The sequence below is a fragment of the Macrotis lagotis genome, chromosome 5, assembly GCF_037893015.1.
Source record: "Macrotis lagotis isolate mMagLag1 chromosome 5, bilby.v1.9.chrom.fasta, whole genome shotgun sequence".
Classification (NCBI taxonomy): Eukaryota; Metazoa; Chordata; class Mammalia; order Peramelemorphia; family Peramelidae; genus Macrotis; species Macrotis lagotis.
The window spans coordinates 135,075,076-135,090,248 of NC_133662.1; the positions used below are offsets into that span (position 1 = coordinate 135,075,076).

The 15,173-nt window shown below is 32.7% G+C and overlaps 1 protein-coding gene across 1 annotated transcript; it reads left to right on the forward strand.

Moving 5' to 3' along the window:
- Positions 1-167: 167 nt before the first annotated feature.
- Positions 168-14,741, forward strand: LOC141489373 (protein LEG1 homolog). The gene is made up of 5 exons (XM_074190036.1): positions 168-240; positions 2,003-2,187; positions 3,798-3,898; positions 6,331-6,557; positions 14,668-14,741. The coding sequence occupies exons 1-5, from the start codon at positions 168-170 to the stop codon at positions 14,739-14,741; spliced, it is 660 nt and encodes a 219-aa protein (XP_074046137.1).
- The last annotated feature ends 432 nt before the right edge of the window (positions 14,742-15,173 follow it).

Here is a 15,173-nt window from a genome sequence, read left to right on the forward strand (position 1 = left end):
AATCATTAGCTTCGGAGGCAGAGGTTATATAGGATGATAGTTATCAGGGATAGAAGAATAAAGTGAGAGCTTTTTGAGAATGGAGGGGGGAGGGGAGATAGGCATATTTTCAGATAATAGAGAAGCCAGTAGATAAGGAGAGTTTGAAAGTAAGTGATCCGGTGGGGATGACAGCAGAAGCATTGGAGGATATGGGGTGGAATGGGATTATTTGTGCAGGTAAAGGGGTTAGTAACCTTGGTAAGTAAGGCCACCTCTTCATGTGAGACAGGGAGGAAATAGTGGCTAAAGGTATCTAAGTGATATAAGAAAGAGGGAAAAGGAGGTAGCTTATAGTGAATGACCTCAATATTTTTCTATGAAATATGATTTTGCTTGGTAACTTCCTAGTAGAGAGGGAATAAAGTGCAGTTTTCACAGATTCAGTAAGCATAGTGATGTGACTTTGTCCAATTCAACAGCTTAGGTGGAGAAAAGGCAGAATTTAATATAACTCAGATTGTTAAATGTAAATGCTAGCACTAAGACAAGAGAACAAGAGATTGAAGCTTAGAGAATAATGTAGAGTTGGAATGGTAGTAACAAATGAGAAAAGGGCATAAGTGTCATGGTTAGGATAAAGAACAGTGTTCAGAAAGTGTGACAAAAAAAGATATCGAAGGACAGGGGATTAGTGAAGAAATTTGTTTTCCTTGTCTATTTGAATTTGTTATAAAGAATTTGGTTTGCTTTTTTAATTTTTTCCTTAATTTGGTGGGTGATAAAGAGAGAAAATAGATCCAGGTTAATTAAAAAACAAAATTTAACTTAAAAAGGAAGTTATAGAGCTCATAGTCTGGGGAGTGGTTCAATTATGAGTGATGAAATGTAAAATAGGTGATTTTTTGGTGAGTTGCTGTGGTTAGAGTAAAGCTATATGTCATGGAAATTGAAAATGATGATGACGATTTGAGAATCAAGATGTCTGAGGGCATAAAGTATACATGTACTTAAGTTTGCAGTTAGAGGTTTTATGAACCAGGTGCTGAATTCCTCAAAAAACCAAGTATATATGGTGGGGCCTCTATGTTATGGAGATCATTGATAATAATGTAGAGTGATCTTGTTCTCCAAACACCATGTGGTTACATGCAGAAATTTCATCCAAAGGCCTGGTTCCCCAGAATCCAGACTGAACTCATATATCACTTAAGCTCAGTGTTTTATTTATAGCCTTAAGATAAATGGGGATGAGGTATACCCAAAAAATATCTCACCCATGGAGCATACATGCCTACATGGAATATATTTAGTTCTATATCAGGTCTAGACTTTGAAGACCTGTTTGTTGTTTGTTTTTTGGCATTTAGCCTTGTGTCTTAAAGAAGCAGTCAGGGAAACACCAAACCTTTACAGTTGTTGCCTCAGGTTCTAGTTTTTCAGATACTAATCATATAATTCTCTAGGCATAAATTGGTTAAGGCTTGAAATATACTAGTAACTATGAGAATGAAAAAGAAATGTTGAGTTCAATAAATATTATAGGAAAAGAATTAATAAGATTTGGTAAAAGATCAAATTGGGGGAGACTAAATGAAGTTAATCAGAAATGATCCCAGGATTGAATCCTTTGAATGTAGTGCCATGTCTATAAGAAGGAGAAATTTATGAAGAGGAGTATATAACACATATTATTTTCATAGGTCTTTTTGGTGGCAGTACAACTATAATGAGCAAGAAATATTTTGCTGGAATTCTATAGATTTTTAAATTTTATACCCTAACCCCTTTGTTTTAGAAATTAATATTTGGTTATAGTCAGTTTCCTGGTTTGGAATACTTTATCATTAGCATCAAGTTTTATTAGTAGTAATAGTCTAATAAACTAGCATAGAGATTCACTACTACATAATTGTGTTTCCTTAAAACATCTACAAGCACCTTCACAATATGGTTATCCCTTTGATCTTAGATCAATACTAATGAATCTTAGTTCTAATAAGAGCCAATATTATTTCCACAGGCATTAATTACTTTTTAAGTGTAATACCATTCCTTGGGGCAGTTGAGGCTGGAGTATTAAATATCTCATCAGACCAACTGACATTTTTGCCACCGCCAAAGGACCAAATGCATTTCTGCTATGATGTCACTTCTTGTCAGTCATCCTTCCCAGATTCTCTTGCAAAATGGAAAATATTTTTTCAGGTTTGAAAACATTTATGCTGCTCTTGGGATAAGGCTTCCTATCTCTTTCTTACATTGGTGATGTTGTACTTGCTGCTTTCAAATTCAGCAAGAATAAAATGCTACCTTTATAAAGGAGTACAGCACCTCTTTTTTTTCTCAGTATAATACTGACACTTGTTTTGTTCAAACTCTTCAACAACTCAACAGCCTTCTTCAATTTCTGACACATCTGGAAGGATCTTCCTTCCTCTGTCTCTAAGGAACTAGACCACCATCACAATCCTCATCCTCCAACACATTAAATTTATACTTTAGTTAACAAATATGGCTGGGTAATGGGATGATCTGATTAACTCAATATTCTGGTAAACTTAGGGGACAATTAGGGAGATGCAACTGCTTATTTCAGCTATTTTCATCAAAGATCCTATAATAGCTAGATAAATTAGAATATGGAAATCCAAATCAGTTATGAAATGTCCAAAAGAAGCTTTGTGATAGAAAATGTCATCCCTATTCAGAGAAAGAATGATAGAATATGAATGCAAAACAAACCATACAAGTTTCACTTTTTAAAAGTTGTTTTTCCTTACTCATTTTTTTTGTTCTGATTATTCTTTCACAATATAACTAATAAGGAAATATGTTAAACAGGATTGTAAGTGTACAGCATATATATCAGATTACTAGCTGCCACGGGGAGGGGAGAGTAAAGGGAGGAAGGTAGAAAAATGTGGAACTCAAAATCTTACAGAAAATGAATATTGAAAACTATATTTAAATGTAATTGGAAAAAATAAAATAAAAAATAAAAAAGAGTGTCTGGTAGACATGAAATAAGCCTATACTTCCAGATAGCTAGCCTACTTCTTTGGATTTTGATGTGATTAAGTTGATATTATTTGTTCTTGTCTTTTTTTACTCCTCATGAATTTTTAAAAGAAAGTTAAAGAAAGGGGTGACTAGGTGGCGCAGTGGATAGAGCACTGGCTCTGGAGTCAGGAGTTCAAATCTGGCCTGAGTTCAAATCCAGCCTCAGACACTTAATAATTACCTAGTTGTGGGGTCTTGGGCAAGCCACTTAACCCCACTGCCTTGAAAAAAAAACCTAAAAAAATGTTAAATAAATAGAGATTTTAAAAAATATGATTTAATCCTGGACAATCTGTGGACAGAGGAAGGTAAGGAAATAAGAATTAATTAAGCTATGTGGCATTACTATATGCTAGGAATGATACTAAGTGCTTTATAAATATTACCTCATTTAATTCTCACAAACCCCCAATAAGGTACAAGCTATTATTATATCATTTTACAGTTGAACAAACTGTGGCAAACAGAAGTTAAATGACTTGCCCAAAGTCACACAGTTGAAAGTGCCAGATTTGAACTCAGTCTTTTTCTTTTCTTCCCCAGTTCTATGTCCATTGTTTTATCCAAAATGCATTTCAACTGCCTCAGAAAATGTTGGAACCTGAACTTTGGAAGACATTCTTAACTGAATTTCTTCCAGATGCATTCACTCTAGAAACAGGATCTCTTATTTTAAATCTTATACTTCCACAACATTTCTTGTTTTTTCATTTTTACCTATCAATTAAAACAGGTTTTTTCCTTCCTTGGCTTAGAAAGCACAGGAACCTCTTGCAAGCTGGGAAGATTTACTAAAATACTTATGGGCTGCACACAAAAAATCCATTGAAGAGACTGGAAACAGATTTGACAATAGGTAAGAATTGATTCCTTTTTTTTTTCTACTGAGGGTCATACTTTACATTTGATACCAAAGCAAAGTTTCAATCTTATTCTATTTTATTATTCTGGAAATTCTTCCATTCATTAATTAATGTAACACCACTTGGTGAACAGAGCTGTAAGCATTTCTATAACAAAGTAACATCACAAGCAATAAGTGGAAACACCGTGTTTGGATTCTGGCATCTTAACATCTTAACAAAGATGGTGAGGCAGGTTGCCCAGATCAAGTAGACAAAGAAGAAATCTCTTCTGGAAGTCATATAATTCTAAAAGCACAGAGAGGTCAAGTGTCTATATATCTGATAGAAGAAATGATCTAAATGATTGGAAAAGTAGTGAAGATTATATTAGAGAACATCAAAAATTGACTCATATCTACTTTCTAATTCTGTGAAATCTTTATAGCATACACTTAATGATTTATTAACTCATCTAGACAAAAATTTGAGCAAATAAATGATAAACTTGTGAAGGTAGTAATTTTCTATAGTCATTCAGATGTATATACATATATTTATAAAATTGGTCAAAACATGCAGAAAATTCAAGATCTTACTATATTTCACATTGATCATTTTAAAAATTTTACCCAGTAAGGCAAAATTCAGCTTGGAGGGATTTCCTCCAACTTAATGTTTCTAATTTGTTTCATAGAATCTTGTGAGACTCCTCAATAGATGTGACAACAAAATTAATTTTGTCAAAGATATTCTGATAATCAGTATAAGGGAAGTCATAAAACAAGATGTCTGAAACCAAATCCAAAACAGATTATCTATAGATGGTAATATTCTACATACACGCTTTTTGCTCATATTCATAAGCATTTGACTCTAAATGAATAAATGCAGTTGATTGATTATGCCTTAGTCACCAAGTCCACATTATAGCCTTTAACAAGCAATTTGTTTGTGACTTGCTATTCTTTTATTTATTTTTTTTTTAGGTTTTTGCAAGGCAAATGGGGTTAAGTAGCTTGCCCAAGGCCACACAGCTAGGTAATTATTAAGTGTCTGAGGCCGGATTTAAACTCAAATGTAATTGGAAAAAAATAAAATAAAATTTTCCAGGGCCGGTGCTCTATCCACTCAGCCACCTAGCTGCTCCCTGTGGCTTGATATTGAAATTAGAACTTTGGCTCTAGAGTTGGAAGGGATCTTTGAAGTCAATTAGTTTAATTTTTACAATTTTAAAAATGATTAAATTAAGGCCAGGAGAGGTTGTAACTTGCCAAGATCATAATGGTACTAAATGGTAAGGCTGGGATTCAAACTCAATCTAGTAATTCCAAGTTCTGAACTGCTAACTCAGTTCAAAAGACACAAAACTGTTAGGGGATATAGTTGACTTTTGATGAACACTAACACAAACTACTTTTCAAATTTATACTGCCTAGTGAATATACTTTCAGTGAATACCAGTTTACAGAACCTGAAATTTCCTTGGTATATGAAATTCACTCTACAAATGCAGTTTGACTTTTTTTTGCTTTTCAGCTTATAGCAAGTTGCCTGGTATACCTAGAGTTTAAGTGACTGATCCAGAGTCAAACTGTCAGAGGTCAGATTTCAACTCATGTCTTTCTGAATCTACATCTGCTACTCCGACTTCTATACTATGATGCTTTCAATAATAAAAAGTAATCTTCACATATCTGAAGCAATAGAGACATACTCAGTGGTTAGATCAAAGCTAATGATTCTGGACTTAGGAAGTTAATAAAGGTGCAAGTTATTGGAAAAGGTAGGAAGAAATGGTATCTAGTACACAGAAACCTTTTAGAATGCCTCTTTTCATGAGAAAGTAAATATTGGAGAATAAGTATAGATAATGGGGAGATTTTAAGGTTGTGAAATGAGTGAGTTTATGATTTATTTCTTTAAATTCCTTAAACAAAGGAGCTAATTGGTAAAAAAAAAAAAAAGGAAATGAGGTCATCGGCCAAGAAAGAACATGCTGGGGTTTGAGCACATTGGGGATAATTACCATGAGGAGTGTGTTTAGAAATCAACAAATAGGAAGAAAAAAAAGATGTAAACCCAGGTAAGGTTATGTAGAGAGTATGAATTTGTATTTGGTCTGATTATCACATTTGTATCAATTTTACAATTATGTGATTTTCCTGTGGAGAAAGCTATTGGCAAGAATGTTCTTATATGAAGCTCTTTTTGAAAATTAATGGCTAAAAGTCTTTCATATATATATATATATATATATATATATATATATATATATATATATTTTTTTTTTTTTTTCTAAATAACATTGAAGAAAAGGGAGCACTGAAATCACAATAAGTACTTAGTATAAAGAGAGGGAAAAATCATACTTTTGGAAAATTAGAGAAGATAAGTATTTCAATTCCTCACTCTAAATGATAACTTTCTAATATTTTTCTTTTAGATATCTATATTTCCCCAAAGCAGAGAGAGATTTTGCCAAAAGTTGGAAAAATGCTGTGTCTTATATTGCATCAGTCCGCTTTGAAACAACTTTGGAAAAAACTTCTAAATTCCAGAAGTGTCTGCCCCCAATATTTCTCAATTCCTTTGTCAATGAGAATTTCACAGATTGCCAGAACAGAGTCTTGTATTTACTTGATGTTCTACGTGAAATAGATATATCTACAGGTAAGTAGCTGAAGTGTCAATGTTTGTTTTACCACATGGTCCTTTACAGAAGTCCCACTTCAGTTTCTCAAGGAAAAATAGGAAGGAAGAGAGTGTCCAAGGCTATGTCAGTGGTCCCATAACTCTGACTAGCAAAGTTCTAACAAATTGAAGGGTTTCAGGTGTAGGATTGAAACTACCAACAGTTTTATAAGAAAATGTTGATGTTTTTGACTTAACAACTTAAACCAGGGGCACATTCTCCCATAAATTCACACAGATTTAGTGTGAATGGGAGGAATAAGAGCACAAACTTACAGAATCAATTAAAAAAATTTAAAAAAAAACTGAGGCACATAGGTAGTGAATATAAGTGGCCAAGACAACTCAACTCCAGAACTAGGTGTCCTCCATGTCTTTTCCTGGAGGCTTTTGAAATAGGATTGTTTTGTATGTAAAGACATACAGTTTCTGTCTATAATTAATATGATATCATAAAATTAGAGATAGAAGAGATTTTGTATTACTGAAATGGAAACTCAGGCTAAAGGGAGATTAATTGACTTAAGACCCCAGTTTATAAAAGAAAAGAGCCAAAAGTTGAAGCCAGATGCTCTGATTCCAAATCTCATTCTTTACCCCTACATGTTGCTTCTTTATAATTACTGTTCTTGTTATGTCATTTGAGAAAATATCTTTGTTAAGTTCTAACTCAGTTGGACACACTTGTGATGGCTCATAAGCCTCAGCTTTAGGACAGTTTACTCTAGAACTTGAGGTAGCAGTTGTGTGTTAGAGAGGGAGCCACTCTAAGCATATGATTCTGAATTGGAAAAATGAATTCACATGTGTCTACACTTGATTATATGTCATCCAGGTTGAAGGGAAGATATTGTGGGGTAAGGAAGAGAAGGGATGTGCAACTCAGATGCTAAATAAGAAAGAGCAAGTTAAGTTGAGATTTAAATTTTGATTTGGAGAATTTATAAAATTGAGTATCAGAAATTGATTTTAAATTCATATTGGAAACCTATAATATTAAAAACTATTAAATGAGCTCCACAATAATTGAATATTAATGATAGTTTTCATTGGCACCTATCTAGAATATTGAAATAGTCTTTATCAGATCTTCCAATTAGACTAGTAATCCCCAACTAATGGCACTTCTTCAATTAACCCCTGTGATTAATATAGCTATAATCCTTTTTTATGCATCTTACTTTTTTTTAACCACCTCTCTACTCTTCTAAATGTGTGTGTGTGTGTGTGTGTGTGTGTTCTGTGGGTTTGAATTGCCACTGAATAAAATCAGAGTCAAAGACTGGACCTAACTCAGGTTGGTCTTTTGCTGGCTTATGTCCAACAGTGGAATGAATGAAATGACATATTCTAGGTATTCAATGATTAACAAAAGTAGGGTTAACCTAGCAGTGGCATAAGAAGGACACTCATCAGAGTCAGAAAACCTAACTCTGATTAATGAGGATCACATATCTTGTTAGCAAAGCATGAAGACTTATAGCCTTGGGATATCTGCTAAATATGTCCTGAAACTGCATGAACAGTTCTTTTTATGACCTTAAGGTGATCAAGAAAGTAAAACAATATTTTAATGAGCAGAAATATGTGTTCTCTCCCTTTCGCCTCCCATCCCATAAAAAAGAGGAAAAAATACTTATAATAAATATTCATAGTCAAGGAAAATAAATTCTTTAATTGAATATAGAAGTATGTTTGCATTTGTGTGTGTGTGTGTGTGTGTGTGTGAGATCCTGCATCTCAAATCTATCACCTCTTTTTAGGAGTAGATAATTTGCTTTACCAATGAACCTCTGGAATCATGAATAGTCATTGTATTGATCATTGTTTTCAGAGTTTTCAGAGTAGTTTGTACAACTATATAAATTATTCTTCTGGTTCTGTTAATTTTATCTTTCACCAGCTTATAAAAGTCCTCAAAATTGTTCATTTTCATCACATTGATATAATTGTATAAATTTTTCTACATTGGCAGCATTTATAGAATGCCCATTATGTATCAGATACTGTTTTAAGTATTTTACAAATATTGTCTCACTTGAATCTCACAACAACCTTTAAGGACTTGTACTGTTATTATCCCTACTTTACACATAGGGTCACACAGCTAGTAAGTGACTGAGGCTGGATTTGAACTCGGGTCTTACAATCTCATATTCTCCTAAAGGATTAAAGAAATAAATAATTGATTTCTTACAACACAATAGTATTTCATTACAGTTATATGCCACCACTTATTCAACTGTTCCTCAAGGATGGACATCCTATTAATTGCTAGTTTTTTGACAACACCAAAAGTGCTACAGATATTTTTGTAAATATACTAGCTAGCATTGACAAAATACTTTGGGGCAATGGATACAGCACTGAGCTTGGAGTTAAGGAGACCTGAGTTCAAATCCAGCCTCACACACTCAGTAGCTATGTGATCCTGGTAAGTCACTCAACCCTGTTTGTCTCAGTTCCTCATCTATAAAATGAACTGGAGAAGGAAATGGCAAATCACTCCAGTATCTTTGCCAAGAAAATCTCAAATGGAATCACAAAAATGTACAGGACTGAAGAGCAAAATCACATAGTATTTTAAAGTTTGCGATATACTTTACAGAAACTATCTCAATTTTAATCCCTAAAATATCCCTGGAAGATGGATGCTATTGCTATTTTCTTTTACTTATGAGTAAACTGAAGCAGACAGAGGTGACTTGCCCAGGGTCAAATAATTAGTTTTGGACTCAGATCTTCCTGATTCCAAGTCCAGGACTCTATCTACTACACCATTTGTTGCATATAAGCCTTAATCTATTTCTTTGACCTTTTGGAAGTATAGACCTAGCAGTGGTATATTTAGGTCAAAGGGCATGTATTATTAACATTTTTATGTATAATTCCAAATTGCTTTCCATAATTATTTTATCCATTCATAGGTCAACCAATCATTTGTTCTTATTTTCCCACAGCCTCTCCAAAATTTGAAAACTTTCTTTTTAAATACTGTCTATTAATCTTAGGGTATTAGATAGAATCTTAGTATTGCTTTAATTTTCATTTCTGTAAGCAATAGTGATCTGGAGTATTTTTCCATATGACTAAAGGTAGTCTAAATTTCTTCCCTTGACAAATGTGTGTTCATACTTTTAGAACATTTAACAATTAGGCAATGGCTTTTATTCTTATAGATTTGAATCAATTTCTTACAAATATCAGAAAACTTGAACAAAGATTTTTTTCTCATTTGTTTCCCTTTTAATCTTGGTTTTATTAAATTTGCTTGTGTCAAACATTTTTTAATTTAGTGTAATTAAAATTATCCATTTTTTATTCTGTGAACCTCTTTATCCCATATTTGATCATGAATTTTTCTTCTATTCATAGATTTGATAGATAATTTTTCCTACATTTCTATAATTTCTTTATATGTGATATTTTATATTCAGGTTATGTATTCTATTGAATCTTATCTTGAAAGAAGGTTTAAGATACTAGGCTAAATTTTTTTTGTCCAAATTTTGTCCAAATTATGCTATTTGTCAAATAGTAAGTACTTATCCCAATAGGAAAGATGTTTGAATGTTAGAATATTTACTTAAAAAAGAGATCAAAACATCATATCACAAAGAATATATATACTACAATCAGGGTAGACTTTTATTAGGAGAAAAATATATGTTTAATTAACCATATTAATAATATATCAATAATACATAAAAAAGCCTTTGACAAAATACAATGTTCATTTTTGTTAAACATCAGAAAGCATAAAGAATAAATGGTCATTTACTTCAAATGATAAATAATATTTATCTAACACTACACTAAGATTTACCATGATATATAATGAAGATAAACTGGAATCATTTCCAATAAAATCAGAAATTAAACAAAGATGTCCATTTTCACTACTTCTATTTAACATGTTATTAGAAAAACTACCTCAAGGGGAAGCTAGGCAGGTGCAGTGGATAGAGTACTAGCCCTGGATTCAGGAGGACCTGAATTCAAATTTGACCTCATACACTTAATAATTGCCTAGCTATGTGACCTTGGGCAAGACACTTTTAACCTCATTGCCTTAAAAAATTTAAAAGAAAAAAGAAAAAAAATTGCATGAATAAGCAGAGGAAACAAAGAAGCAAATTTTTATAACTGAATCAAGAATCAACTAAAATTTAATTGAACAATAACTTGAACAAACTTCTAGTATATAATCATCAACATTTCTATATTATATCAATAAACTCCAGCAGGAAGAGATAAAAAGAGAAATTTCACTTAAAATAACTACAAAATGTGTAAAATGCTTTGTTGTCTAATAAGATTGACAAAATAATTATATAAATACAACTACAAACCACTGTTCACACAAATTATGATAGAGCTATATAATGTTTTAAAATATTGATTGCTTATTCAGAAATCACATAGCTAGTTAGTAAAAATAGTAAAGACCAGTAATATAATTTTTAGCATTATATTAACTATTTTGGTGTCTTATCCCTATAATAAGCTGTAGGCTCCTAGGAGAAGGCCAACTTTAAATTATCAAATTTTGTATTTTTACTCACAATATATGCAATATTTGTTGAGTAATTTATATACTCTCAGACAAAAAAAATCCTTTAATGATGATCTAGCCTGACTATGGTTGGAAGACTGGTGATTACTTATGTAATAAATTTAATTTCTTAATACTTATTTTATTACTTATGTAATAAATTTACTAGCTTCCTGACTCCCAGTATTCCTCCACCACTATCTTGTGTCTTATTTCTCAGATAGAGGGTGAGATTCTTAACAGCATTGACTGTGTCTTATTCATCTTTTTATCATCCTTAATGATGGTGATGATAATTTTTGTCCTTCATTCTTGACATTAGGGAAGTGATACCATGAAAAGCACATGAATTGTATTTGAGTAAAGGGGGGGGGGGGGCTAGCTGTGGTATGTCACCAGTCTCACTTTCTCCTCCAGAGCCATCTGGGTCATTGACCAGATAAGAAGCAGGACGACTGGAGATGGCCCTAGGTGTGAGGCAATCGGGGTGAAATGACTTGCCAAGGTCACACAGCTATTTAGTTTCAAGTGTCTGAGGCAGAATTCAAACTCCCCTCCTCCTGACTCCAAGGCCAGTGTTCTATTCATTGCATCACCTCCTTATTTATCATCCCTAGCACTTGGATAAATATCACAGACATTTGTGTACTCAAATTGTTCTGCGCTTATTAATTTTTAAGTTCCTTTTACATTCTTATTCATTTTTTGAGTCATTCTCATGTCTTCTCAAAAGTTTAACAGAGGATGTTCACTAAATAGCTGAGAGTTCAAATTTCTCACTTTGTTCTACTAATAGAACAATAATCCTTGCCACTTGATGAACCTATTTTATTTCTGGAATAACATTTTTTTTAACTCTTTGTTAGTAATGGATCAAAGAGTAATATTCTGTTAATTCAGATTTGATGGTGAGACTTAAAACTTGAAAGAAATTGAATGGTTAGCAAAAAAAACATTGTTTTTCCTAACATGGCAAGCATATGAAATAAGTATATAGTTTTACTTAATTTCTCTAGACACCACTCCATTCATTCTCATATAGAAATGTGTTTTGACAGTAGGGTGGGATGTGTTGACTCACATGATCTTTAGACATTCGTCAGACAATAGGGGACATATGGATGTAGTGAGTGGGACTATTTATGCCCTTTTGGTGAACAGGTGTCCAAAGAAGTAGCAGCTCAGCAGGTCACAGGTGCAGTCATTTTTCCCTTTTAGAGAAAATTAATCTCTGCTGTGGGGAAATAAGGGCTGCTGGTCCTAGCAGACTTCTATCCTTTAAAGTCTTTCATTAATTACAGGTTTCAGTGTGTTCACATTTCCTATGTAGTTTTCCATTTATTTTCTATAATGAATAGTCAATATTTCTACACTGAAAGAAGAGCCTTCCAAAAAGTTTTAGATATTGACCTACCAAAAAAAGCAACTTTCAGTATCAGAACAGAGTGACTGAACATTTAATGCTTTGATAAAATCAGTTTAATTTAAAGTGTACATTTGAAGTGATATGTGAATTTTTACATTTTGCCTAATAAACCCTCCAATCTCTTTCTTTCCCAGACCATGAATTTAATACTTTTATCAAATATCTTATGGAGTTTTCAACTCTAAGGAAAGCAGCAAATATTCTAATGGATATGATGGTACAAAATTATACTGTAAAACCTCAAGAATTGGAAAGTATTATTTCAAAAGTCATATGATTATTGCAATTCAAGTTCATAGAAAAAGTCATTTAAACAATGAACTTCAACATCATATAATTCCTATTTCATCTGGTGATTTGGATTTAGATTTTTTTTGTATAATTTTGCTAATGGTGTTTGTGCCTTTTTAACTGAATTAATGTTTCCCTGCCTAATTATACTATTTAGAAATTCTAATTTTCTGGTTTCTAGCTAATTGAAATATTCTAACAAAATACAAATGAAATTATGGTGTAATTCAAAAGTAATAAATCAAAAATTTCCTGGATCCAGTCTCCTTTTTCTTTTTTCTTTGTTACCAATGTTTCCCATGGAATTTTGTAATTGTGTATAATTGATATAACTAAATAATAGCATTTAAAGTGATAAACATCTAAGATTTATTGAACCAAAAATCACTCTTAAATGGGATTAAAATAGCATTTGGCCATATTTTTTTTCTTCATTTTTTTTCAGTTCACACCTATAATTGAATCTTTAAAATCAGAAATTTGTATGTCTGCTACTACCAGTAACAAGAAATATTTTGTACCCACTTTCACCCCCCACTAGTGACTTCACTTTTTAATTTTATTTGAAATCTAAATATCAAAAAAAGGGAATATTTCAAAGGAGAACAAGCACAAAAACAATTGGATATGAAATCATGAATCTCCATCTTATACCACTTGATTTATACCACACATTGCTTTCAAAACTCTCCTATTTGTCTGTACTTCACCTAAACTTCCTTCTATTTCTTAAATTATTGCACAATTTTTCAAGTCAATGGTATTTTTATTAACAGAAAGCTTACATTTTTTCAGGTTTTTAAATCTTTTATTTTGTTCTATTTTAACTTGTGGTTTCATGAAGCCATTGGCTTCTGTTTGGTCTGTTTTAATTTTTAGGACACCATTACTTTTTTTTTCACCATTACTTTCTTAAGACATAATTTTTCTTATTTATTCTCTTTCTAATGATGTCCTTTGAAGTTTTTATTTTGCTTTTTACCTCCTCTTTCATTTTTTCCCTAAGTATTCATGTAGTCCTTGTGAAATATCCTTTGATTTTTGATTTTTCTTTTGAGTCTCTACTTGTAGCTATTAGGGAGTTATTCTCTCCTTTTAAGGGGAGATTGAGATTTACAACAAGTTTTTATATTTGTTTGTATTTCCTCTTATCTACTCAATTCTCCATCTTTAATAAATAAGCTGGGAATTTGGTCCAGGAACAGACACCATCCGTTGCTGAACTTTTGAATGGTATGGTCCATTCTGCTTGCTGTCATTACTAGTCCTTTGGTTTCTTGTGCTGACCTCTACCTCCTGGCATTATAGCTCCCTGTATCTTTGAGATTCAAAGTGAAATTTGCAGTTCTCTCTATGGCAACTCATAAGATCCTTGGGCATCTGTGTTATTATCAGTGTGAGTGCTTCAGGACTTTACGTAATTCTGCTCTTACATAGCAGACTACATTATGTCTCTAGATCTTATTTGGACAGCTAGATAATGCAGGGGAAAAAAAATCACTGGACCTGTAGTTAGGAAGATCTCAGTTACAATCTAGCCTTAGTCATTTATTAATTGTGTGACCTTGGGCAAGTCACTTGACTTCTGTTTGCCTTGGTTTTCTCAAATGTAAAATGGGGACAAAAATTGAATCCACTTTTTTTGGATTAGTATGAGAATCAAAGAACATGATATTTTTAAATTCCTCAGCTCATGAGCCAACGGTCATGGTCATTTTTACTTTAAGAATCAAACTCACAGTCTTTTTTCACCAGCCCCGGTGAGTCTCGCAGGTCAAATACTGTGTTTTTATTCTTTTGCTTCCCCCTCTCAGCAGGAATTTCAGTGGGCCCCCTTCATATTGGGGCAACTAGAGGGGGTGATGGGATGATGGATCATGTGTCAGGATAAACCTGAGTTTCACTTATTGTCTCTTAGCTTCAGTGTCCTTGACTACAGGATAATGATAGGAGTAAATACCTTATAACAAATTAAATAGCATGTGTGTAGTCATTCGTAATCCTGAGCATTTTATAAATGATATTTTTGTTAATGTTGTTAATGCTTTTATCATTATCAATAGCAGCAATATCTTTATCACTAACTGCATTATATTTAGGATAGATGAGTAAATTCATTTCAACTCCTTTTATAGTCTTGGCAATTAGTGTTAGTGCCATGTAGATTATACTTGACTTTCACCTGGCAACACTGGAAGGATGTGAAGGAATTTGTAATCTTTGCTCTCTGTCATTGTAGGAATCCCCAAAGAGTTATCTTCCTGTTGCTCATGCTACTGCCTTGCAGGGTTGTCACAAGAATACTCTGTTAAAACTTAAGGAT